Below are 27,214 nucleotides of genomic sequence, written 5' to 3' on the forward strand. Positions count from 1 at the left end.
TTGGCCCCCTGTGCTTTGCCAGGGGTGGAGTGACCTTCGAATGTGCTAGATTTCCTAGATCACGGATTAAACTCCTAGTGGCCCATGGATGATGGAGGGGAAGGTCTGAGGAGTCCACTGTCCTCCCACAGAGGCACTCTACCCCCTGGGGGAATCCCCCCTCCAGCAGCATTTGGGCCTGGAGGAGGCCTCTGTCCCTGGCCTCAGAAGTATGCTTCCCCTGTGCCCGGCAGTGGCCCTCATGCCTGACACACACACACACACACACACACACACACACACCTCCTCTTCAAAGCACTTCACAGTGTTGTGAAAACACCTTCAGAGGGTCCTCCTGCTCCCCCCTCCCTCCCGGCTCTCCCATTTGGCAGCTCTTGCCTGTTGCTGCCCCCAGCCCCAGCCCCACCCAGCTGCTCCTGCCTCCCACCCCAGCGCAGGCAGGAACTCACACTGCAGTAGCCCTTTTGGAGAGGGGTACTCGGGCCGGCAGCTTGAGTTGGTGTGTCTGGTGAGTTTCCTTCTTGGCTCCTAGGAAGCAGGTCAGATTGATCTGCTGTCCCTTTGGAAGTTTGGGAATGGGAAGGGGGCAGGGATCAGAGAGGGATATTTAAGGACGAGCGGAGAAAGAACCAGAAGCAAACAGCTGGAATAGGTGAGCACTCCCCGTCCAGCCACAGTTCACACGCCGCCCCAATAAGGTCGGTTTAAATGGTTGTGCTGAATTCCACAGTTCAAGCCCCTAGATTTTCAAGAAATGGTGTCTGGGGGCGTCTGGGTAGCTCAGTCTGTTAAGCGTCTGCCTTTGGCTCAGGCCATGATCTTGAGGTCCTGGGATCGAGCCCCGCATTAGGCTTCCTGCTCTGCGGGGAGCCTGCTTCTCCTCTGGTGCTCACCCTGCTTGTGCTCTCTCTCTCTCTGTCAAATGAGTAAATTTGGAAGGAAGGGTGTGGAAGGTGACTGTCTTTGGAAGGAAGGAAGGAAGGAAGATAGAAAGAAAGAAAGAGGCTGTGTCCGTCTGGTGTCGGGTCCAGGGCCCCAGGACTCTGATTGTCCAGTTGCTCTTCAGAAATTCCAGAGGACCTTTAATTACTTTCAGCCTGGTCCTAGGGCTGACCTCTTCCCCAGGGCTGGCTCCTTCCAGATCGCAATCTCTGTCACTCATGGCTCCTCTTTCTCCTCCTTTCCCTTCCTAGGCACAACCGTGTGTCCTCCATGTGACAACGAGCTGAAGTCTGAAGCCATCATCGAACATCTCTGTGCGAGCGAGTTTGGTAAGAAGACTTCCCCAGCCTCCCCTGGGAGGTTGGGCCTGGTCCCTGCTTCCTTCTGGTCTGTGTCCCTGGGGAGCAGAGAGCCTGTGGGTGCCTCTTTTTGGAGCTTTATATTCTCTCCCTTCATTCTTCCCCAAATGGTTGCTTTTCTCAGGCCCATGGAAATCTGGAGAGGGTGTAGAACGGGCTTGTTTTCATTAACGTTAAACTTGGCTTCTGCCCTTCTGTTTGAGGGATTCCTGGACAGGTTTTTGGGGACCTTCTTTGGGTGTGGAGGGTGGCAGACTTGAGGACAGAGGGGGAGGAGTTAGGGAGGGACACCCCTCCTTGGATGCTCCCAGGAGCTGGACCCAGGAGATCCCACCAGCGGCTTGGTTGGCCTTCTCTTCACACCAGCTCTTTCTCCATCCGCCCCTAGGTGTCAGCACCTCTCTGCCCAGCCTCTGAAATGTGGCACAGGTTCCTGCCCACCTGCACCCCCCAACCCCTGGGGAGGGGAGTCCAGCCGCTGGGGCGTTCAGAGGGGTCCCCATCAGGTCCTTCCTGACACAGAAAAGTGATCTCCCTCCAGAATTCTCTCCCTTCTTCCCAAACCACTCCGGGTTAATGCCAGATCAGCCTTCACAGCCCAGGAGAAGTGCTGGATGTGGTCTGGGGAGCAGATCTCAGGGGGCTTTTCAGGGATGGCCCTCTGTAGGCAGCCTCATAGAAGGCCTGAACAGCTCCAGACACCCTGAGCCTGGGAATGGTAAATGTCGACCACCTCCGTTTGGAAGGCCGCCTCCTTCTAATTCATGCGGATGCCGAGAACTGGCTCTGCCTGTGGGACAAGGCCCGCTTTGCTGAAGGAAGGTTCAGCCTGACACGGAGCGATGCCCTTCTCGAGATGCCTGCCGCGTGTCTCTGAGATCGGCGTTCTTGCAGAATTCTTACCAGGAAGAGCAGAACGGTAGGTAACATGGGTCCTTGGCCATTCAGGGTGACCTATTCCACGTTTCCACTAACCAAACATAATAAAGCATACAGAAAGGGCTTCCTGCACTCGCCAAGGGCTGTGTCTGATTCCCATGCATGTGACCTGTACATGCAAGTCGAAGGAAATTGTACCGTGACATGCATTTTCTCAGGATTGTCTTTGTGACTGAGGACGGATGTGGGAGAGCTCAGCCCCTTTGCCAACGACAGCGTCTTAAGGATGGATATGCCTTGTGCGCTTTGTTTGTGCACGAGACATCTTGGCCTCCACTGCCCTTGGCGGGGGCCTGTGGGACCTCTAGGAAGATTGATCTAGGGGGCAGTTTCCAGTCTGTCTTTGAGGCACCTCCTTTTTTTCTGGTTGCCGTTTTAAATGAACCGGAAGGGAAATGGTAGAAGGCATCTGAGGTCACATGTGCGGACTCTGTGGCCCTTCCATCGTCCGGGAGTACTTTTGCCCTTGCTTCCTCGAGGGGTGCCGAGAGCCCGGCTGAGCCGGCAGACTGCCCACTGGAGCATCTGTGGGTGCATAGCCCCATACTGTGTTAGCAACAAACCTTTTCTTCCTCAAATGGGGTTGAGACTCCTTCCCAAAGGTGCATTTGGGACAGAGAAAAGAAAATCTCTCAGAAATCCTGACAAGAAGCCTTTTGCGGTGTGGCTGGGGCAGAAGGAATCTGTTGAGATATGGCCGAGAGCCCAAAGAGTCCTTTCGAGGGATAACCAAAGGGCCAGGTTTTGATTTCCCGGATCCTCTTCAGATATTGTAAAGGAGCACACTCACTTTTAGAAGTTGGCCCGCTGATATTTGCGTAAATCCAAGAAACCATATTAAAGCAAGCTCTGAAAGGTAATATATTAGCTGATGCTTTATGTTCCTGTGACTTCCATCAGGCTCAACTTCCGAGGGAAGAATGATGGAAAGCTTGGGAACTCAGAGTGTGGAAGAGGTGATTGATCTGCCATGCCTTCCTAGTCAGGAACTGAAATCCAATGTATGTGGTCGTTCTTTGATTCATGTATCCATTCATTCGACATTTCTGGAGGGCAAAGGGCTGTGCTAGATGCCATACTCAAAAATACTTACCTAGAGCAAATTACAATTTAATTAAAAGTTTTTTTTTCTTAAACACTGACCAAACACGAATCGGTGATTTCCTGGAGAGTCATGGCGTCACTTGAGAACTCACCAGCCGAGGAGGGGGCTGTGGGAACTCAAGTCCAAGTTAACGTTAAGGAGTTGTGGGAAAAGAATCAGTGTCTTTATGCTTGGAGTCTTTGGAACTCACCAACCTGAACTTGTCGTCAGGTCTCCTTCCTCCGCTACCACTTCCTACAATTCTGGTCACTGAGGGTTTTGTGTCAACGAGGTCCATGAGAAACATTCTCCGGAATTGGGGCGAAGAGGCAGGCTTTGGGGAGGAATTTGAACGTGGAAGGTTGACCCCATGGCGTAGGGCAGGGGTGTAGAGGGTGCTCAGGCAACTCCCTGGGATGGATGTCCTTGCCCACTGTAGTAGCTGCCTACTAAGTCAGCAAGCCACCTGCTTACTGCGTATAGGAGGGAGGGGTAGATCTTATTTTAATAGCTCGTCAGGTCTTGGCGGATCTGACTGATGGGTTGTTTGAGACTGTGTTCTGTTTGCCCCGAGATGGTTTTCTTCTCGGCTTCAGAGAAGGTCTGAGGTCCTCCTGGACCGTACAGGTCATCATATCAAGTCCACTTACTTCATAAATAAGGAATCTGACGTTCCCACCTGGAGTTCTTCCATTCTCTGGCATGCTGCCTTCCTCATTTAAGAGACGATGAACGTCCACTGGGCTCTGCCATGAGGCATTTATCCCCTTAGCACGGCTATGGCGTATGGCAGGCTTCTTTGAACTGGATGCAGGCGAGACTTTTTGGTTTTTTGTTTCTGATGTTCTTGTAAGGCAATAAATAGGATTTTATTTTCCTCCACTCTGCAGGGGCTGAGCTTAACTCTGCCCTTCTCAGCATCCTGGAGAATGCAGCCTTGTTGAGAAACTTGTTTCTGAGCTCAGTTCATTTCAAGCAAGCGAGGCAGTCAGCCACGCTGATGGGATTCAGTTAGGAAACAAAGAAATTCAGCAGGGCAAGCTGACACACAACAGAGAAGAAAAAGAAGGTTTTCCTCCCTGCTCTAGGGATCAAACTTTGCCTTAAGTGGCCCTGACATCCCTGGTGGGAAGACATCAGGTTGTTGGAAGGCTTTCTGTGAGCTTGAGGAATAAGGGGCTGCATTCCTTCTGGGTCAGCACAAACACTCGCCTTCCTGCCAATGCATCCTCGGAACCCCACAGCCTCCGTAGAGCAGAGTGTGCAGGGCCCAACACTCTTTCCCAGGTGGTACGTTTTTAAATCTCTGGCAGGTCTGCCTGGCCACTAATCTCTCCACCTCTGCACCGTACACCCCCGCGCACCCCCCCCCACCCCAAGTTCCGAGCGCACTGTTTTTCCCCAACAGGGAAAAGCATCAGTAGAAACACCTGTGAGCTGATACTCAGGAATGCAGCTGGATCAGGCTGGATCAAGCACCAGATGTGGGAAAGCCGAAAGTTAGATGGTGCAAAGTCTCTGAATTTGGCATGGTGGCCAGCTTGCCTGTTGTACTGAAGTTGGGACATGCTGCTCTGCGTTTTGTGCTCTGGGCTTTCCCTGCTCTTTGACAACAGGGTGCCGCCTCCTTTCTCTTAAACAGGCTGCCTCACTAGTAATTCTGCTGTTAGCAACTTGGTGCCCTTAGGCATCTTTCCTTCGCATTAGCTTATCCCACGAGTGTGAAGAGCTCATTTATAATTGCTGGGAGGTTAGGACCCTGCCTCCGGCCAGTGTCTCTAACTTCTCCACTATCTGTAAAGACCTTTAAGCTTTTCTGCTAGAAGCGTGCTTGATGATCGCCTTCTGCTACGGTAGTTCAGGACTTGCTCTCGTGCAGGCTTCTCCAGTTTTCTTGAGCCTGAGAGTTCGGGTGGAAACTCCTTTACCCCAGTATTTTCTTGCTGTGGAAAAAAGGATTTCATTGCCCCCAGAAATTTTCCTTGCCTTCTGGAAGGACTTCTTTTTTTTCCCCATTTATGTTTCCTCATAAAGAGTAAAACCATACTTTGTAAGGGCAAAAGGAGTCAAATAGGCTTTAGGCTTTGGGAATGTTTCCTAGAAGAAATCTTTTCAGAGGTTCCTGAACCCTCACTAATATGTTCTTGCTCTGCCTCACTCTTCTTTCAAGGTGTGTTGGCTGTGCTGCTGTTTGGAAGCACAGCGGTTTACTCCGAAGGGCAGTTCAATCTCTTGCAAAATGCGGGTTCAGCCTTTTCAAGCTAAACCCAGGGTTTCCTCCCACTGAGGTGAGGGAAACTGGCTACCAGCACAGTAACTGTAACATCTATAAGCCTCTGGAGAGCGGGGTCTGTATCTGGCACCCTATTTTACCTAATGTGAGTTGCCCATTCATTATGAGACGCACTGTTCGTTTTGGACCAGTGACAAGGAAGCATGCCTCATGGTAATATGTGAAGATAATCCATGTCTTAGAATGAACAAAACAAGTCCTGTTTGTACTTCAACAGCCCTAGGAACAGTCTCTTCCCCACGGTAGGCATGAAATAAAAGTTTGCCGGATGAGTATTTGAATTAGCGGAATGGCGGGGGATGGAAATTAGACTTCCTTTCTTCCTTTTTCTTCTTTCTTTCTTTCTTTCTTTCTTTCATAAAAGGAAAAAGCATCCTTCCAAGTGGCTGTGGACAACCCATTTATTAATTTCAAGGAAAACTTCCTGCCCTGTTTTGGGTGACGGAGTGTATATGCATGGATGTTAAAAACTAAACAGAAGCATTCACGTCCAGAAACTGAGTTCAGTGAAAGTGCAATTAAGTAAGGCAGAAGGCACACAGCTCTTGGGGTGGAGTCGGCAGGCTGAAGGCTTCTGAAGTAGTCTCCCATCCACAGATCTGTAAATACTTGGAAGGGATCATTAAGGCACTTCGTGTGAGGGAAAACGTGGGGTCGGTGCTTTCAGTCCCTGGAAAGCATAGCCCACAGGTCACAGCCTGGGTCCTGCTCTAAGTAGCTTTCCCATCCATGCCCAGGGGTGTGCTGTCCAGCACATGGGCTGTGGCTGAACCAAGGGGCCTTGAAGCCTTCGGTTGACTGGGTTGCTGGTGACGTCCGTTCCCTGCTCACCTGTGGTTTTGGATTGGAGATTGTCTGTGCAGAATCCAAACCTGGGGTCCTGGCCAGAGAATCAGGCCCTGGGCAGTTCAGGCTGAGGTCACATGGAGACCACTTTGCACTCTGAAGCGAGGCTAAGGAACGTCAGGGCAAAGGTGGGGAAGAGCCACGATTCTCCCTTCTGGTGAGCGCTGTGCTGTCTCCATGCCTGATTCTCTCTTGGCTCTGTTGGGCACGAAAATACTTGGGTAAAGCAAATTTCGGTGAGAATCACTGTGTTAGCGTAGTGGGGCCTGGGATAGTATACTGAAGTATGAGACAGTGAGGAACCGTGGATGGGGCACGGCGTTTCCGGAAACTGAGTTCAGTCCTTCCGCTGCTGCTATGTGCGTGCCTTGCAACACTGGGCATATCCCTCCCCCTCTCCAGGTCTCCGTTTCCCTCCATTTCATAGGCCCGGGTATAGGTTTTGGTGAGGAGCAGAGGCGACGGTGTGTTGGGAACCCAGGCCGGACTCACTAAACATTCACTGCGGCGATGCTTCCAGGGACGGCAGTATCCGGCCACCTGTCTGGGGCAGGTGGGACCTCCCTCGTGGCTCTCCCCAGAGCAGCGAGAGGTGCATCTCGGGAGTGCTCTGTCCTCTACTCTCATTTATTGAAATCTTTTCCAAATCTGATTCTGTTTGCAACCCTGTGCCCTCCTTGCGTCATGCCGAAGGGATTGCTTTTCTTTGTCCTAAGACAAAGATTTCACTATAGGCAGGATCGGCTCAGGATTGGCTGCTGCGTGACCTCCCCTCCTTGTGGCCAAGTCCAGGTCTGACTCGGTTACTCCTTGGGACAGTCAGTGGCCCAACGGTGTGGGTGGGTGTCCTGTGAGGTCCTCTCCAGCTGGTGCTTCTCTGATTAGGAGTGGCCCAGCCCCATTTCTTAAGCCTCCTTATCTTTTTTCTTTTCTTTTTCTGATAAAGTTATTGTGGTAAGATATATACATATAACATGATATTTGCCATCGCTGTCAGGTGTATGGTTCGGTGGCATTAAGTACACGCACATTGTCACACAGCCTTCCCTGCCAGCCATCCTTGGATAGATTTCGTCCTCCCAAACTGAAGCTCTGTGACCATCAGACACTAACTCTCCATCGCCCCTCCTCCCAGCCCTCGGAAACCGCCATCTCATTTCTGTCTCTATGAATTTGACAGTTCTGGGTATTTCACGTAAGTGGCATCCGGCAATACTTGTCCTTTTGCGTCTGGCTTATTTCACTTAGCAAAACGTCACCCTTATCCTTTGATGCATGGATAGACGGTCATGGAGTAGGGGAGTGACAGGGACCGACCCTCAGCTTCTCTGTTGTCTGAAGCTTTTCTGGATGTGGGTAGAGAAAGGAGGCAGGAAGGAATGGTTTGGGAAAGGGGGTGCTGTTCACAGCCCGCACAAGTGGCCCATGTCTTTGGGGGCCGCACCGCTCATTTGTATCCCTTTGTCATTCTAAAGACACACCAAGCTGGATGGAACCTCAAAGGTCAGCCAGTCCAAGGCTCATCTCAGGGACTGAGAAAAATAAGACTCCGATAAAGAGTTAGTCAAGTGATCGTTTAAGGCTGCTCTTCCTGGTGTCTATGAAGGTTTCTGTCCCCACCAGCATTTACCTGGGCATTTCATACCTGTCCTCCCTCATGTACCCCCATGTTTTCAAGGTCCCCTCCTGCCAGGAATGGTGAGGTCTGTGGGAAGGGAAGGTCGGTGGGAAAGGGATACAGGGGGCTCCTTCATGGCTTTCAAAGCCTGTGGGATGTAAATGGACTGATAGGTGTTCCCACCCCATGGAAAAGGTTCACCAATCTTTGGTTTCTTTCTTTGTGGAGAGGCAGGCAGTGCAGTACAGTAGAAAGGACATGGGCTTTGGGCCAGGGAGACTTGGATTCAATCCCAACCCTATAAACTGAGCAACCACAAGAGAGTCTCTTAACGTCCCCCAGCTTGTCTCCTCGCTTGCAAAATGTGACTGGTGATTCCCGTGTTACTGCCGTGGTAGGGAGAATTGACTTTGAGTCAAACGTGTGGGGTGCCTGGAATATGGCCGCAGCTCAGTCCATAGTCACGATTATCTCTTCTCGTTGGAAAGAATAGTTTCAGGATGGAAATGAGCCTAAGTAGGAAGATTTTGGCACAAGTGAAATCAGTTTGGCAAAAATTTTTAGGCGATGGAATGGAATGTTCTGGTTAATTCTCTGGTTAGCAGAGGATTAGACTGAAGAAGGCTTTTTAAAAGCCCACTTGGAAAAACTTGAAAAGCTCTCTGCAGCTTCAAGGTGCTATAGTTAACAAAACCCAAACAAATCCAACCCAAACCAAACCAAACAGAAAACAACCCCGTGTGTTCTGGAAGTCAGACCTGGGTTTTAGTGTGATGACACCCCTAAGGCATGGATGGACCATGTAAGCAGTTTCAGGATGTGCCTCCTGAAGGTCTTTTTGTTTGTTTGTTTGTTTTTGTGTGATTTTTAGAAATCTAATTCCTGATACGTGTTTGCTCCTAATTTATTGGGTTCTGTTTAGCCCTGTGGGTTCTACTGCCCTCCCCCTCTTTTTCTCAAGCTCGTTCCCCAGCGCATTTGCTTCTTTTCCAACCACGGCCTTGTGATACTCGTGAGACGTACTCCCTTTAACCAAAAAACAGGCTGCTTTCGAGAAGCAAGCAAGCATTTAAATATTGGTAAATTCCGTCCAGTTTTGCAGAAATGAACCAGAAGCTCCAATTTGTGTGTGTTTAAAGGAGAACAAATGGCCAAAGAAATGTCAGGCCCTTGCCCTGCCCTAGCCTGCTTTGAGCAGCCAATTAAGGAGGCCTTAGCTTTGGAAGACTTCTGAAAGGCCTATAGATTACGTTTGAAATCTTTGTTTAGTCTTTCAGGAACACTGTCACACGGATGATTTATCAAAGAAAGTTGTTTATCTGGCAGTAAAATAAACTCTGGGCCTGTTCGGACTAAAATTTCCCGTGAATTTCTACCAAGGTAAACACTGGTAACTGGCAGGTTGCAGATTCCGTGTGAAAGCCAGACACATACAATAAATATTTGAGCGATAGCTTTGCTGTGTAAGAGGCCTCCCCTGTCACTAGCACTGTCACTTCCGCCTTGGCCCAGAGGGCCTGGCGTGGTGGCTGGCCCTGAGCAAGACCTGGCAGGGCCCTCAGAGGCAGGAGTGTCCTGTGCTGGGTGGGCCTCCTGGGGCTCAAGTGCCACTTGGGGCTGGTACCGGGGACTTCTGGTTCATGGGATGGGGGGGGTGAACCTCAGGATGGCTGCTGTCAGCATCACACTAGCAGCCTGGGGTGTGTGAGGAGGGAAGTGAACCCGAAGTGGCCCAGCTTAGGTTTCTTGGGAGACAGACATCCGTGGGACCAAACTGGCAGGATGCTGGGGCTGAGATGCAGAACCGAGGGCTGGAATCACCTGGTGAATTTTGCTGAGCTTGAACAGTAGCCACAAAGAGTGGTACAAATGTGTCCCTGGGGCCATCGGCTTTGCTAGCTGGCAAGCGATCCTTCTGGAATAGAGAGGGCAGGTCTGGCTCTGTTAGTGCCCAGGACATGTTTGAGAGAGGGACTGAATGAACACAGGAAGGGTGGTAGAAAAGAAAAGAGATGAAAGCCTTCTAGGTCTTTCAAAGGAAGATGTGGTGGTCATCGTGTAGAGTGGCTTTTTGGGGAAGGACCGCTGAATTAGAAACAGCTTGCTCTCGCACAGCCCTGGTCCAGGAGTCTGGAGCTTCTAGATCACCCTGGCCTTGGGTGGGGTCCCTATTGCAGGACTGAGCCGAAGGTGTTCCTAGGGACCTCCTGTAACTTAGATGACACCCTGGGTCCCTCTCATCTCGACTTCTTTAGTGGGTCGGAGAGAGGAAGCCAGGACCCAGGAGAAGAGTTGACGTTTGTGTCCTTGGTGAGGGTGTTTGGGGTGGAGGTCCGGGCTCAAGCGCAGAGAGAGCCTCTGTGCTCATGTTGAAGTCTTGAGAGTGATTCGTGCTGGTCTTTCGGGCTGGGAGGGGCTGCAGGCGCGTGGGGCTGGGCTGTCCCGAGGGCTCTTGGGGGCTGGGTGTGCAAGTTAACAGGCGCTTACTCACAGGGTGTAGATACTTAGGGGAATCAAGTATTTCTTCAGGGTATGACTTAAGGGAAATTGTTGGCCAGTTCTGAAAGGATGTCTGTGAGTTGTAAAGAGATGTCAGAATGGAGCTTTGGCAGTGGGGAAAAGTGAGGAACCAGCTTCTCCTACACTGTGTTCTCGCTCGCTCGGACAGGATTACGAGAGCGGCTTTCTCTGGTTCTCTCTGCTCCTTCATCAGCGTGCTCTCCAGGTCATGGCCTTCTGGGAGAACCTCAGATGTCTTCTGTTCTCTTCGTGAGCCTTTGAAAATGTGTTCACGTGCTGGTGTGTCTTCCACAACAGATCCATTCAGCTTCTGGAAGAGGCTTTAGAGCTGAAGGAAGGCCCTATCTCTGTGTCTATGGCAGCAGAGTTAGAAACGGGAGCCTGGAATCAGCACTTGGACCCGAAGAGACAGCAGGCAGCCGGAAAGTGAGCGGCCTCCCATAGCCGTCCCTGTGGGCAGTGGCCACGCAGACCTCCTGGACCCAGAGACCTGCCTGCGCTCCTTCCAGGCTTCCTTTGAGCTCCGCTTTGAGCCAAGGACCCGTTTCTCATCCTCAACGAATTTAAGAATCTGGTGGATGAGGCAGGCCTTGGTCATGCTTTTTGTCTCTGTTCTCTGGTGACTTCAGATGCTCTCAGGCCTGTGGAGGGAGTGTGTTCTGTTGGGGCTGGAGAGATTCGGGGAAGCTAACCAGAGGCATGCGTATTCTCACTTCAGACTCAAGATGAATAGAGAAAGTAAAGATGGGCATTCCTGGTGTCAGGAAATATAAGGGCTGGGAAAGGAGGGAAGACTCCAAACAAATAGCAATTCTCAAATGACAAAACCCAATTCAGGTAAACAAATATGGGTAGAGAATATCATTTGTCAGCTCTCACAACTGAGAGCTGCCTTAGGGCTTGGGCCTGGCTCAAGAGTCAGGGACATAGAGCCCGAGCTGAGGTGTGATGGGAGGCGTCAGCTTTTGTGCTGTCTGCGTCCCCTCCTGGGAGGGTGAGGTCCCCAGCGCTGGGCCTGCTCTCGGAGGAGTTGGAACGAGCAGGTATGTTACAGTGGTTACCCAGTGAGTGTGGCCACAGGCCCCGGACACCTCCCAGGCCTCACACGGCTGCCGGAGGAGAGGAGGTCCGTCATTAAGCACTGCCCTCTGCTGAGGGGAAGGTGCTGGGACGTGGAAGGGAGGGGCCTGGATGAGGGCTGCCTCTAACCCTGACCTAAGCTGTGACCGCTTGCACCCAGAGAGAGCAAGGCTAACCAGGAAGAGTTACCGCCTTTATTCTGAGTGCAGACAGGCAAAAGGGCTCAGATGCCTGTCCGGTGCCCCGCGCGGGTCAGCATCCAGCCTCTCAGGTTATAACTTTTTTATTGTTATCCATAGTCATTTAGAAACAGGTATATGATGCATATACATGTGCGTGTTTTCTTCTGCAAATCTCCCGGCAGTATGCGCTCTTGCACAGACTGAATTCAACAGACAGTGGTTGAACTTGTACTGAGCACATGGCCTTGCTAATACTTTGTACTACAGTTGTGGACTTTGGGATCCATACCCAAGGAGATTCCAGTCGCACACACACAAGTGTTTGGATAATTTCTTCCCAGGGCCTGGGAAGAGGGGACTCCCATAGTCAAAGCCAAAGAGACAATCTCTTCCTCCCCGCAGGTCTTCTGAGCTCTGAGGTAAACCCTTGGCGAGGAAGGAAAACCTTGGTTGGCCAGAAGCTTGCTCATACCCATGCAGATAAGTACAGACAAGGGGAGATTTTAGTAGGCCCAGTTTGATCCTGTAGGGCCTTTTATGCTGGATCCTAAGTAAGAAGTCTTGCACAAAGCCTCCTCCTAATGTGGTCAGAGTAGCCTACTGGGTTGTGCCTCTATCTGACTGAGTAGGCGCTGGTGAGTTTTGGAGGGGGAGGTGGGGGTCTCTCTGTAGCTGAACTCCCCCTGCCCCATTCCTGGGGCCCTCTGGTGGCCAAAACTTCCAGCTGGCCATGGGCTTCCCCAGGGTGCTTCTGTTCTGCTCCCAGGACTGGAACTCAGCCCTTGTGCGCGGTTCCACATGGCATTTCCTGCGTTTGAGGTGGAAGTGCCTCCTTGAGCTAATGGCATGTGAGTAGAGGTTTAATAAATGCCCGAATTGAGGATTCGTCCTACGTCAGCCTCAGCCCTGGTTATCGCACGGAAGAGTGGCTGGGTGGGTTAATTGGGATGGGGTTGCTGGCCTCAGATGGCTTACTTTCTGAGGGGACACAGAGCGGAAAACAGAAACACATCCTACCGCGTCATCCTACACTCAGGTTCCTGGAATACCTAGGAAGAGAGGGCTGTGGGAACACAGGGAGGGGTCAGAGAAAGCTCCAGAGAGGATACACCATGTGGTATTCTCCAAGGCATTGGTAGGAGTTTCTCAGGCTGAAAAGATGGGAGTAGGAAGAACGGTCTGTGTGGACGGCCCAGCAGAGGTCTAGACGTGGAGGTACGACAGTATCTGCGTATTGGGGAACAGTGAGTCTCTTCACAGTCAGCCTATTGTGTGGCGGCAGACATTTAGAAGTGAGATTGACAAACTAGGCAAGAGTCAGGTCATGAAGGGCCTTGAATGCCATGGCAAGGAACAGAACATTCGTCTTGTTGGCCTGAAGAGGTATAGGGAGCGTCTTTTGGAATGTTACTTTTACTCACATCTTAAAAGAAGACCTTGGGCAGGGAGGGAGCCCAGAGAGGTACTCATTAACCCAAAGTAATACAATGCTAACAGCAGAAATTCAGGCAAAATATTTTGGACAGGCGAGTCTGTGGGTAAGAGTGAGGAGGGGCAAGAGAGAAGCCCTCAAATCACATCCCTTAGGAGAGGACCCAGGGCAGTGCCAGCCAGGCCTGGGCCAGCTCTGGGCCACCCACTTGAAGGAGCCCTTGATGCCTGGCCTGATGAGGTCAGCCCGCAGCCCAGGCAGCCAGGGAAGGGGCCGGCCATCTGCTGCGGTCCGGGCCTCCCCGGGAAAACTTTGTTCTGGGCTTGCGGAGCGGGAGCCAGGGCTTGTAATCCGCTCCTAGGCGGGTCTCTTACTCGGTCATTACCAAGAGCAGTCATCATTAGGAGCCGTCATAAACTGCCCTGATGATTCTCCCCAGACCTTGTTAGTGGTCCGGGAAGCCAGCAAACGCAGTATTTCTGGAGCCAACCCCGTCATCACTGCACTGTGCACGGTATTGGCCGAGGGGCTGGGTCAGCGCCGGCGTCGGGGGCTTTCTAGACAAGAGAGGTGAGAGGGGCTGGGGCGTAACAAGGGGCAGGGGGAAAGGCCACAGGTGGGCGCATGTGTGCTCACGCCCGTGCGTGTGTGGCTAGGTGGGAGGCGTGGAAGTGGATGTCCATGTGTAGCTGTGGGGCACAAAGGGCCGTGTGCGTGTTGTCATGTGTGCAGTGTATCTGCCCGGCGGGCGTGGCCGTGCCCGTCAGCAGCTTGCCCGGCGAAGAGCAGCCTGCCACTTGCAGCCACTCTGGCTTCTCCAGGCGCTTCGCTTTTGCTGGTGAGGTCAGAGGCTCCCCCTCACTGCCAGCACCTCAGAGAGAGGCCTTTGAAAACACGTCATGGATTTCCCCACCTCAGGAAGGCTTTAGGGACATCTATAAAGGCTTTCTCCATAGCAGGTCTTTGTGCAAACCCGGCGCCATCTTTGCAAGTCTGGGGAACACGCCTACAGTCTTGGTGTTTTGTTTCTCATCTTGGATGCTGACAAGGCCTCTTGGTGTTTAGATTTTAGTGTTTGCCACAAGACCATTTAGAACCGCTGGTTCTCTGGGCAGGAGTTAGTTCCTTTGCAGATTCGAGTGGTTAGTAGGGATTATCATAAAGGACGTGGCGTCATCTCAAGGATCTTCAGAGTATATTGGAAAGCACACGCATAGCCTCAGGAGTCATGTAGACCTGAGTTCAAGTCCTGGTTCTACCACCTACTGCGTCAGCCTGAGGAAACCACTTAAAGTCTCTGAGACTCCATTTACCCACCTGTCAAAAAACAAAAGTAAGAACTCTGTGCCAGGAGATGATAAGTGATGAGATAGAAAATACCACAATTTCTGGGTCCCAGGATCTCATTTCAGTACTGACACTCAACAGCGTTGTGACTCAGGTCAGTTCATTAAAATATCTGAGCCTAGTTCGGTAAGCACACTGAAGGGGTTACCTGAGGGGATTGCTAACGCTTCTTCCAGCTCCGGAATTGTACTATTTTCTTCCTCAAAACCTCTGTGACTTGGGTTTCCTGATCAAATATCTTGATTGGCAGCTCCCTGCTCCGCAGGCGTGTTCACTGGGAGCACTGGGCCTTCATCATCGGCGTGTGCGGAAGAGAAGCTTGTGCCTAAGGGTGTGCAGCAGATGAAAAGTGTGTTGGATGCCCGAACTGAAGAACTGAGTTGGGGTTGCAGGCGTCCGGCACAGGGCAACACGTTGTTGCCCCGTGGGTCAGCATTCCCGAGGGCCTGGGTGGCTGCTGAGCACCCTGACCTCAGCCCCCCTCTCCTTGGACTGGTCCCATGTTGGGGTCCTTCTCCTGACCACATTCCCAGGGCTCTCGCTCCTCCCTGTGCTTACGCAGAAACCCAGGAATGGAGGGCACAGGTTTCCCTTCGCCAGCACGGAGAAGGAGAGCATGGTGGGAAAGCAGCTTGGAAGCAGGGGGCGCGTGCCTTCTAGAACTCAGCCTGGGGTTGCCATGCCAGCTCCACAGCTGACCAGCCATGAGACTTCGGCTTAGTTCTTTTATTTTCTCACTTGCCACTCAGGGATAATTGTGCATCCTTGTCAGAACTGATGTGTAGACCTCCCGAGATTGTATTGAAAAGTCCTAGAAATGGGAGGTGCAAATTCATGTCTAATGGGTTATCTACCCCATGGCAGCTGGTCACAGGTGCGATCTTACAGTTCGGCTTGGCAACCCCATGAAAGACTTTCTGTTCAAGTAGGGGCTGTCAGCACGCCCAGTGTTGCTGTATTTTCCCTAATGCCCTCATAACACAAACCACACATTTGGCCTCCCTCAAAAAAGAAAAAAAGTAAAGGGTGAATGTGGTTTACAGATATATCAAATCTGAACCAGGATAATAATGGTAATATTTTTCTCAGGAAAGTTTAGAAAGAGTTTTGGAGGTTATTAAAATATAGGCTGATGTGACCCCTGATAATGTCTGGGCTCATGGAGGGGCGGGGGGCAAATATTAACTGAGGACTGAAATCCAAGGCAGTGGGTAGGAGAGGACTCATGGAAAATCTAGGCCTGAGACTTCATGCCAGCCTTGTCCCCAAAGCGGGGACGCCGGCCCCTGCAGATGTGGCACATCTGGGAACCTCCATCCTTCAGTCAAGAGTGACTTTCATTGGCGCTCTCTGTGCTGTTCCTCTGCAGCAGGGTCCAGTTGGATGTTCCCACTCTACAAGGGGCCTGGCAGTTCTTGTTCCATAGTCTCTTCTCTTTGGACAATTCTGTGTGTTTAAAGATGTCTGCCTCCTAGGACCACAAGTGCCAGGAGGACAGTAGATGAGAGAGCTGACTGAGTTGGTCTGGTCCAGAGAAGGGAAGACACGTTCTGCGTAGCTCTTGTAGAAGCTGGCTTATTGAGGCAGTAAAATCTTGATCAACAAGGTAATGGGGTCTCAACCCCAGGAGCCATTCAAAGGCTGAATGGCCTCTCCGCCATGGTGGGTGAACTTCCTTCCTCGTGAGGCTGTCAGATGGTTTTCCCGAGGAAGGGGGAGGAATAAACTGGGGCCCCAGGTCATGAGATCACCCAGCCACGTGGAATGCCACCTTGGAGATGTTTTCTATTCAGGGTAGACCCTTCCCCTCTTTTCAGCAAGGAAAGTGACAACTTCTCGGTGGGCCAACTCAATCTTGAGGTCATTCTGGCTTGCGTGTCTGCAGGGAGGCCCGGCTGGCTTGGAGCACTAGGGTGGCTGTGACTCCTAGGGAGAGAAGGCCCCTCCAGTTGCCAGAAGGGAGGCCCAAACGGAGTTGGAACGAAGTGCGGGCCCCAGCCTGGGCCTCCCTCTCCTGCCCTTTCCTTCATACAGGCAGAGCCATCTGGTCCACCCCCACTCCCTGGTATCAGTTTTCCTGGTGACTTTTGAAAAAATCCTTTCCTGCCTTCACAGTTGTGTAACTGTGTGTGATGGGGGAGGGCGGTGAGAAGGTTGAACATGAAGCTGCCCCTTCCCTGGGAAAGGAGAATCAATAGATTGTGTTGATTTTTCTCTGTGACTGACAGCTCTTTGCCTGGAGCCTTCTTTTCTTACAGACTTAATGTGTCTTCTGGCAGATTTCCTTGTTTTGAATGATTACTCAAAGTAGAGAGCAGGCAAGCCTCGCAGAGGACTTGGTGCTTTCCTTTTGCTCATCATCCAGCCCATCCCCCTCTCCGGAGGCTCTCCGGGGAATCGGTTGGGGAGCAGAATTGAGTTCGGGCCAGCCAAAAACTCCCCGCGCTCCTTCCTCGATCTCCAGATTTCTTAGCATGAGCAACCCAGGAGAGCGTTGAGAAGCTGCCTCTTCCTTCTATGGGGCTCTCAGCATCTGGGATGGTCCTGTGGGGACCCACGCCCTGAGAAAGTCTGGCATGAGACACTAACCGACGCCTACCTCCGACGTGACCCAGGGTGTGGTCTGGTGGTGTTCTCTCTAACAAGTGTGCTCATGGGAGCACACACAAATGTCTTAGTCCCTCAGAGGCAAGGCAGGTCAGGGGCTCCTCTGGAGGCCCCAGGATGGCCCAGTAAGCTTCCCGAACTGAGGGGATGGCGTGCTGGGTGGCAGCCCACTGTTTTATCTGATCGGCAGCCCTGGGCCGGAATGAGGACCGGGCAGCGTTTCCTCGATTCTCCCTGATGGCTGTGGGGCACTGGCAGGGAGGCCTCTGGTTCCTGCTTCCCTCCCGCACCACAGTCACATTTCTTACAGGAAACGACTTATCCGAGAGTGAGCTGGGGTTGCACTTCTTCAGCCTGGGTGGAACTCTGTTTTCTGGTTTCTGGCTCTTGGTCCTGGCGCTGAAGTCGCTCGAGGAGGCTTGCTTGTGTCTGGAGGTGGGAAAGGACGCGGTGTGATCCTGCGGGCTGGAACTGGAGGGGCTGGGGGTCGTCTTTCTGAGACAGGGTGTGTGAAGGGACAGAAACAAGGGCAAGTGCTTGGGAGACGAGGGAGACGCATTGGCCCCGGGGAGTCCCCGGCTCCGGTTCTGGTACCTGACCGGCTGCTGACAGCCGAGACTGCCGTCCTCCGTCCTCCCAGCCTCTGCAGCGGGACTGTGGCTGGGGGGCCTCTTCTGTCCCCTCCCACGCTAAGAATCTGTGCTCCTATGTCCCAAGTTAGTGTTCTTCCAGCACGCACACCAGCCACGAAGCAGAGCTTCCCCTCCAAGGAAGCTTTACCTGAACTCCATTATAGAAAACCAGTCAACACAGACTGCAGGGCTGGAAGAGCAGGGGCCTGGAGGGGACTGGCGTGGCCGTGACAAAGTCCTGGGGCACATTGGACATGCACTCCATTACAAAGTTACTGGACCTGGGGACAGGGTGTCTGACCTCAGAGAAGAAGGGCTGAGATTCTCCTAAGAAACCCTCATGCTCTACTTTCCTCCCGAATGGACTACTGGGGACTTCACCAAATGTCCCCTGGCCTAGCAGCTCTGGATGCAGATGATGACAGTTTCACCCAAACTGTGGCAGCCTGCTAGGCTTCAGGCAGAGGCCCCATCCCCACTGCTGTTGGCCAAGCTGGAGCTTCCTGGGCACAGCCATCCAGGCTTCAGCTCAGCGGCAGCTCTGCATCAGGCTGAGGCTCCCAGCTCTTGGGGAGCCAGCGTGTGCCCCTCTCGTCTGGGCCTGGGGGGATTCTCAGGGGAAAGGCCCTCCAGCAAGGGTGGTTGGGCCCTAATGTGTCACAGCCTCTTGTGGGGCAGCACATTTTCCCCACTGTGTGGCGATCCACCCGAGAGCCCCTGTGCTGTATCTGGAGCCACAATTCCCTCTTCCCCTCAGACCCAGCTTCTGAGTCAGGGCCAAGGAGCCGCACTCATTCCTCCTAGACATCTCCAGTGGTTTTATTCCTTCCTCCTTCAGTGATGGTGGTTCCTGGCACTGCCTGTGGATGTGCTGCTTCTGTATGGGTCCCCGTCACTAAGAAACTTAGCATTTTAGTTTCTCCAGGAAGTCCCAGGTACTCACGTAACAAGTCAGTTGCAAAAAGGTGATGTTGGTGGGGTTGGTGTCGCGGAGGGATGGGAGTGAAGGTGAGCACAGCTCCCAGTTGTGCTCTGGCCCTGCTCGGACACCCGTGTACGGTGATAGGCTGGACGGAGCAAAGGAACAGGGGCTAATCAACTCTCTGCATTGGTTGAATTAATCAACAGTTATAAGAAAATTGGAGGAACGCGTTGTTTTCTCCATCTCAAAGAACGCGTTGTTTTCTCCATCTCAAAGAAGTAGTATTGATCTGGGAGGTTTTATAAGCTCAGCTGCTAGTTTTGGTCTGACCTTCTGGTTCCCTCCCCTGGACTGTCTTTTAGTAAATCTTGAGAATGGCTGAAAAAAGCAATCTGGTGCCTACATGTCATCTTTCCAAGGATGGCTTCCTATCCAGCCACCAGTTCTGCCTGATAGGAAAGACGTGACATATTCCCAGGAGAAGGCCTTAGCGATCATTCCATTTCCATTTCAAGTGGAGAACCCACAAACTCTGTAGAGGACATAGAGGGGGAGATAAATGTGACAGTCCCCAGGTGTTGCTCTACTTCCAACAGGTCAAGGAGAAGTGCTTTTGTTGCAACAAAGTTGTGGCTCCGTCCTGACACTCAAGAAATAAAGATATTGAAATCTAAATGACAGAAAAAGAGGGAGGACCAGGGCAGGGGACCCGTGCTGTCTAAAGTCACATCATAAAAAGCAAGAATTTGAATTCAGCAGGGCTCTGTCTGTGAAATAGTCGGGATCTTCAGTCCTGCGGAGTGGGAGGAAGAGCACGCGATCATGTACGGTCACAGAGGCTTCTTGAAAGACCACAGGGAAGAGAATCACAGTTCCGCAGCTGGAGTTCTTTCGGCGTGAACACAGCAGGAGACTGTGTTTGCATCTCTCTTCTTCTCCCGAAGACAGAGGGTTACTTGAAAATTGAGAAATTCACGGGAATAAAACAAGTGAATGAATGAAGTATAAATAAGTCATTACTCTGTACATATATATGTTATACATATAATTTATTTTTGAAGATGTAATTAAGCTTTGAAATGGCCATATAGTCACATGGCATAAAATAAAAATGTTCAAAACAGTAGAGATTTAAAAGGAACAGGAACAGTTTGCTTTCTCATACATGAGCTCGTTTTTGCTCCGCACATGTAGCTGGTTACAGCCAGGTGTAACTGATCACATCTGCAAAAGACTAGCTTTCAAAACCACAGTCTGAGGTTCCAGGTGGAAAGGAGTTTGGGGGGAACTCTATTCAGCTCACTACAGGGCTCTAGAGTCAACCCTCCTGAGACTGAATCCTAGCTCTAGGTCACTAACTGGTGTCTTTGGGGAAATTAGATGCCTAAACCTGCTTGTCTTAAAAGATGGATGATAGGGGGCGCCTGGGTAGTTCATTGGGTTACTCGTCCAACTCTTTTTTTTTTTTTAAAGATTTCATTTGTTTATTTATTTGAGAGAGAGAGAAAGAGAGAGACAGTAAGAGAGGGAACACAAGCAGGGGTAGTAGGAGAGGGAGAAGTAGGCTTCTTGTGGAGCAGGGAGCCCGATATGGAGCTTGATCCCAGGACCCCAGGATTATGACCTGAGCTGAAGGCAGATGCTTAACTAATGACTGAGCCACCCAGGTACCCCAGGTCCAACTCTTGATCCCAGCACAGGTCCCAATCTCAGGGTCATGCGATCGCTGTGCTTGGAGCCTGCTTAAGACTCTCTCTCTCCCTTTTCTCCGCCTCCCTCTCCAAAAAGAAAAAGTGGATGACCATAGTGACCATAGTGACCAGTTCATTAGGTTCCTAGGAAGATGAACTATAAGGCCTTAACTGTCAGTATGAGGGATCCCTTAGGCCGACTTGGTAGGTGGTCATCAGAGGCACTACACGAAGCAAAGGCAGCTTCATGCAGTGGCTACTGACATGTGAATCTTGGGAGGGGTTTTCCACTGAGGAAAGCATCGCCAGTTTGGAGTGCCTGGCTCGGCAGAGGACATTCCAGGCCTGAGATGGGAACCCAAGGGCACTGCATCCCACATGGCAGGGCCTGGCTCCTAGTAGCCACTGGGAGGCAGGGAGTGGCTTGGAATAGAGCCAGTGGCTCTGATGTGAAGCTGCTGGAGACAGGGGGTGTTGTAAGACCTATTTGCTAGCATTACGGGCATGTCTGCAAATGGAGCCGCAGAAAACAGAGCCACGAGGTACGCTGTACAGAGCCCCTGACGTGAGACGGCGTTTGCCATGCAGCCCAACCTGGGAGAATCACATCCAGACATGGAGGGCAGTCAGCTCCCCAGGAAGTGCTCGGGAAACCATGCCCCCCAGCACTGAGCTCTCTAACTCACTGCTCCAGCAGCTCAGTTGAAACTCTTCAGGAAAATAGAGACCCTTGAAAAACTGTATTTGTTGAATGTTAAGCACAATAGCTGCCTTTTCGTGGAGGAATCGTCATCGGGGTAGACTGGAGCACAGGCAAACGGTCCTCAGCTCTGCACGGGGATCCTAGATCTTGAGACTGAGTCGCTGGTTTGGTTTCTCTGACCGCGGCTCACAGCCCGGCGGTCTGCTGACCGGAATCAGCTCGGGCATGCTTGCCGCGTTAAGGAGAGTTTCACAGCAGACCCCCCACTTTCGACAGATTGGCCCTGTGGCAATTATTTATATTGTGTCTCTCTGTGCACATACATCCACAAAAGCTAGAAACGGGTCCTGGTGTTTCTACAGCACCCGATAGCTGACAAGACGCATTCCCACTTACCGACTTCTCTGAAATATTTGGATGGGAGCCAGCAGCTTAGACAGTTTTGTGTTCCGAAGTGACTGTGCAAGGGCTCGAGCTGTGCTTGTAAGCAAGGTGACATTTGCCTTCCGTTTTCCTCCTGTGCTGTCACATCCACCATCCTCTGCTGTGACCCCGTTTCTCCAGCAAATCCAGGAAAGATGAGCCCAGCCTCCCGGACTTTTCCAGCTTTGTTCCAGGACAAAGCTTGCTGGTGAGGCCCATGTGGTGTGTGTGTGTGTGGGGGGGGGGGTGTGATGCATGCCCTTGGCACAATCTCAGAGGGGGTGGGGAGGAGCTGCAGGAGAGACCTCCCCCTGCCTGCCTGGGTAGTGCTCAGGAGCCCAGGAAAGGAACGAGGCAAAGGGAGTGCGTTGGGTCAGCTCTGCTGACCTGCTGTAATGGGCACACCTGTCGGAGCAGCTGGGCACTGACAGCACTGTGCCCTGGGGCTCTGAGCCAGAGGCACTGCCCCTGACCCCTGGGGCTTTGACTGTCCTCAGTGGTCAGGGATGCATCTCTGTGGAGAGTATTGGGGCAGATGGAAAGAAAACCTGATTGAGACTTGGTAAATACCGAGACAGCATTTGCCCCCCGAATGATAGGAAAATGTTTGGGAGTTGGGCACATGGCCTCAGAAGGTGGGTCGAGACACCCGTTTCATGTTGTGTTCTGTCTCCTCAGTACCTCAAGTCTTTGCCTTTTCACCAGACATCATGTCGGTCTCCTTTGGGCTGGGGCTATTTGTCCCTTCTCTGGGGTCCAGGGGACCACAGTCTTGCAGCCATGGGCAAGTTTGTTTTTGGTCTTGTCTCTTTCTAGTAAGTGGTATTGCCAAAGAGACAGAGAGGAGCGTAGTTGGGGGGGGTATATGTGCTCCCCTACCTTCATTTCCCCTGTACCAGAACTGATGGGTGGGGAAGGTGTGCATTGTGGGCCCAGGCTCAGGCTGGACCTCGGTGTCTGCAAAGGGCCACAATTGGCCAGATCACTAGGGCAGCTGGGTCTTCTGAGCCTCTCTGCTGTTGTACAAAGCCTAGAGTGGTGGTGGGGGCTTGGGGGAAGAAACAGAACATTTAAGCACAGGAAGTTGGGTAGATATGTGGGGTCAGAAAGAAATGTGAATGACTAAGAAGCTCCTAACATCAGGGGAGGGGTGACGTCAGGTCCTGAGATGAGCCTACTGTCTCTGCCTCAGAGCAAATCCTAGAATGAAGCATCTGGATGTAGGCCTCTTTTTTGGGAGCTTTCTTAGCTTGGTGCTTTGGAGAAGTGAGCCAGAGAGGTGCTTCTCTCTTCTGAGTCATTTTATACCTAGAATGCCCTTGGGATGGGAAAGGGGAGCAGTGAGTCCTGAGTGAGAACATTCCCTCACGTCACACCGGAGAAGCCGCTTGCCACCGTGGCAGGACGACAGCCGAGGACAGGCGCCTTCTCTTCTGCTTCTTATACCCCACATAGCTTTGTGCCTCAAACCATTGACTGGTTGTCGGTTTCCTCACTAAACTGAGGGAACGGCTCGGAACTTCAGGGCTGTGTCCTAGGGTTCCTACCAGCTCAATGGTGGTTCTGTGCTATTGGACCCTGGTCGGCCCCAGTCGGGGATGTCTGTTTCATTGCTTTGGAAGTGTTGGAACCTTCTGGGTTAGACGAAGTGTACCCTGTTCTCTGATCTGTGCATCTGCTGGGCAGTTTTGGGAGCCCAGAGAGGGAGAAGGCAGGGCTCTGCTGCCTCCCGTTCACTGGCTCTACACCAGTCACACCCTCCTTACCCAAGGGCCAGTTCCTTGTTCGGATGACCGAATATTCTAGTTTCCCTGGGGGAGTTTCAGTTTATTCCTATTGTCATGGCATAATAATCTGTTACCTTCTTTCTGTCAAAAGTGTCCTACTTTGGAAGCTCAATTATAGTTGGTCCCCCATCCCATGACCAGGGTGTCTCTGTGGTGATGGCCCCTGGGAACTATGGGGTAGCATTAAACAGTTTTTGTGGGGAGGTGCCTGGGTGGCTCAGTCCATTAAGCGTCTGCCTTTGGCTTAGGTCATGATCCTGGGCTTCAGGGATCACGCCCCGTGTTGGGCTTCCTGCTCAGCAGGGGTCTCCTTCTCCCTCTGCCTGCTGCTCCCCCTGCTTGTGCTCTCTCTGTCTCTCTGACAAATGAATACATAAAATCTTAAAAAAAATTTTTTGGGGGGTGGGAAATCCTGGTCAAGGCACACAGAATCAGTAGATACTTTATTCGGTGTCTCCTGGGATTTCTGTGAAAACCTGCTTCCCCTCCTGAGGTGGCAGAACCTCTTACACGGAGCAGAGAGTAACCTCCGAACACTGTCGATGAGCCGAAGAGTTGTGAACAGCAAGTTTTAAACATGTCATTTGACCAAATCTTTTCCTGAAATGACTTCTTTTTTGGAGAACTCCGCCTCCCCCCCGCCGTAATATACGTATGTATTGCATGAAAATTGGGAAATGGTGAAAAGCACATGAACAGGGTAGATGTCGCCCATCCCCTCAGCACCCGGAGACAGCGGCTGCTAACATTTTGGTGTATTTCTGTCACTGATAGGCACAATCTTGCAGAGTGATTTCTTTGCTGTTAACCTCCTATCGTAGGCATTTTCCATCCAAAAAATTACTTGGCAGTTTTTCTCATCTTTTAAGAGTGGAGATTTTGACTTAAGAGTTTCACCATATCCAATTAATATCATTTTAAAAAATTTTATTTATTTATTTATCAGAGAGAGAGCGAGCACAAGCAGGGGGAACAGCAGGCAGCACAGGCAGAGGGAGAAGCAGGCTCCCCGCTGAGCAAGGAGCCCAATGCGGGATTCGATCCCAGGACCCTGAGATCATGACCTGTGCTGAAGGCAGCCACTTAACTGACTGATGCCACCCAGGCGTCCCTCAAATTAGTATCATCTTAATTACTGGCACCATTCCACAGTTTCAGTGGCACCTCTCTCTTAGTACTTCTTAGGTACAGTGTTTGGGGTAGACTTGCTGGAGAACATTCTTTGCATCATCATGAGAAGAAACAGGGAGACCCAGAGGGCAGCAGGTGCCTGCTCAGGCCTCACGCGAGTTCTGCATGTTCGTATGGACCTTTTCCGAGCATCTTCTGCGCTGGAGACATTAGACAATGACGACCTTGCCTCGGCACCTTCCGGCAGAGTTAGCTTCTCCTCTGATAGGATTCCCATTTTGTGAGCTGGACTCCCTGGGATCAGACTCCAGCTCTGCCTTTGACCCGTTGGTTCAGTATTTGAACTGTCCTGCCTCCTGCTCAGCAAACGGGTTATGATGTGAATATTTCCCTCATGGGGTTGTTAGAAGATTCACGGAGTAGGTACGTGTGAAAGGCCGAGACCAGTGCCTGGCTCGGGCGGGTGTTCAGTGGTTGCTGGCTGTGGTGGTGGTCATCAGTGCTAAGGCAGAGAGGTTTGGGCAACAGATTCCAGTCTCACTAGTAAGGGTGTGGCCCTCAAGGCAGTGAGTTTACTGTTTAAGTCTCTATTCATTTGGGTCTCTGATAGACGTTAGGTCGAACTCTGGGATGTGTTCGGCATGATACTAGTTGATGAACAGGGATGAATACGGTCCATGACTGGCAGGAGCTCGCAGTGGGCAGGGGGGCAGAGAGGGCACACTCATGGGATCGAGCATGCTGTGCTCGATCATGGCTCAGACCAGGAGGGCCACGAAGGCCAAGGCTGGGCCAGACTGGGAGAAGATGGGCTGTCGCTGGTCCAGAAAGGTGGTTTTAAAAAAAAGCAGAAATTTTGCCTGCAGTGCCCCTTCTGCCTTTTGAGGGATCTGCCAAGAAGAGATGAGCTAAGGTGTGTCTGCCACCAGTTCCCAGAGGCACTGGGCTCACAGCTTCTTCAGGGATACCCCAGCCAGGGCCCAGGGCCAGCCAAGGGAGAAGGGTTCGCCCTAGGCCTCCTCTCCCATCTGTCAGATGGGACATCATGCAGACGTGCTGGTCACCGTGCTTGGAGTGCGTCGGACTTTTGGGGGCTTTTGTAAAAGATTCCTTTGAGGATAGTGGACGCACAGTGTTACGTTCATCTCAGGCTTAAACAGTGTTGCAACCTTTCTCTGTGTCATGCTATGTTCACAACAAGTGTAGCGACCTTCTGTCCCTCTATAACACTATTACACTCACATCGACTACGTTCTCTGTGCTGTGTTCTGGGGTTGTCTTTGAGTTTAGGCAACTACACTGCCAGGACTGGGCTCTCGTGCCCGTGTGTTCACGGCCGGCCCTGGCTGTGATCAATTGAAGCAAGGTCCCTGGGCAATGCCAGCGGGTGAGGGAATCAGTTGTTGTCTGAGATGGCGAAACTTTCCCTTGGTGATTAGTGTTTCTATATTGGATTTCAAGACAGAGAAAGGAAGTAAGATGATTTAGAAAGATTTTTGCCAGTACCGAAATGGAAATTGAGATTAACTGGCCCAGTCTTCATGGAGACCCAGAGAAGTAAAGTGATCTACCCAAGTTTATACAAAATGTTAGTGTTGGGAGTCCGTACTGGACGCTGGAGGCCTCGCCACTGAAAGGTGCTGCCTTTTGCTACCAAAGCCTTTGTTTGCCTGACGTTGCGAGAGCCACCTCTGAGGAGAGGGGCCCCAGAGACCTTGGTGATTCTGAGAATGGCGCCACACCAGCTCACTTGAGGTCAGCTGGGTCTTGGACACATCCATGTTGAATGTGCTGACTTCAGTCAGAACTTCAGTGAGTTTGGAGGCTGTAGAGCTTGTTGGGTCCTCAGGATGTTTAAATGCCATCCTGGAAAGAGTCCTCTGAGTACAACACTGTGAATAACCAAGGTGACAGGGAGATCGCATGGCTTTTCAGATCCACGCCCCACTTTTTTCCCTCCAAGAGACCATTCCACACCCCGCCTTGCCATGTGGGTGACCACCAGGGGGTAGAAAGGAGAGGAATGGAGGAAACCCAATGACCCCTCAGCAGGAAACACTGTTTGCCTTGGCAGGTTTGTCGGGGCTTAGAGCCAAGATTCAATCAATCCTAATGATTGACTGCATTTAAGCAATTCTCCTATTCTCTTCCACCTCTTGCTTGGGGGTGGAGCTGGGAGCTGGGGCTTACTGGGAAGGAGAAGGGCTAAAGCTCCTCTTTGTCCCACTCTGAGGCCCTTGGCCCTGCTGCTAGGGCTGCCAGTGCGCACGTCTTCCCAAATAAAACCACACCAGGCAGCTCATTGCTCTCAAAGTGGGGTTTTCATTTTGCGCCATTAGCTTAAGTCAGTGGGGATTTAACGCGATCCATGAAATCAAGCAATTAGGCAGCGGGATTCCGGATGGCTGACACGGCTGCTGCTGGGCTGTGTGTGTGAGTTTATGTGAGGGTGTTGAGGGGGCGGGGTAGCCTCCTCTCTCCTGCCTGACCCCTCCACCCCCAACCTTCCCAAGACGTCTGGGGTTCAAAAAACAGGAGAATCTCAATGAGAAAGTTTGCACCAAATAAGTCAACTAAGGAGCATTTTCTACATCTGCTGGTTTTCTTTCTTTCTTTCTTTTTTTTTTTTTTTTTCAAATAAGAGAAGAAGAAAGCTGCTTTCCGTTGATTTTTGTT

General features: G+C 51.6%; 1 protein-coding gene across 1 annotated transcript in view; it reads left to right on the forward strand.

Moving 5' to 3' along the window:
* Positions 1 to 27,214, forward strand: part of SFRP1 (secreted frizzled related protein 1) — a 44,787-nt gene that overhangs the window by 4,927 nt on the left and 12,646 nt on the right. Inside the window, exon 2 of the mRNA XM_032329098.1 lies at positions 1,194 to 1,271. Coding sequence (XP_032184989.1) covers positions 1,194 to 1,271 — 78 coding nt within the window. The remainder of the gene's footprint in view (positions 1 to 1,193; positions 1,272 to 27,214) is intronic.

Source organism: Mustela erminea, chromosome 21 (assembly GCF_009829155.1).
Source record: "Mustela erminea isolate mMusErm1 chromosome 21, mMusErm1.Pri, whole genome shotgun sequence".
Lineage (NCBI taxonomy): Eukaryota > Metazoa > Chordata > Mammalia > Carnivora > Mustelidae > Mustela > Mustela erminea.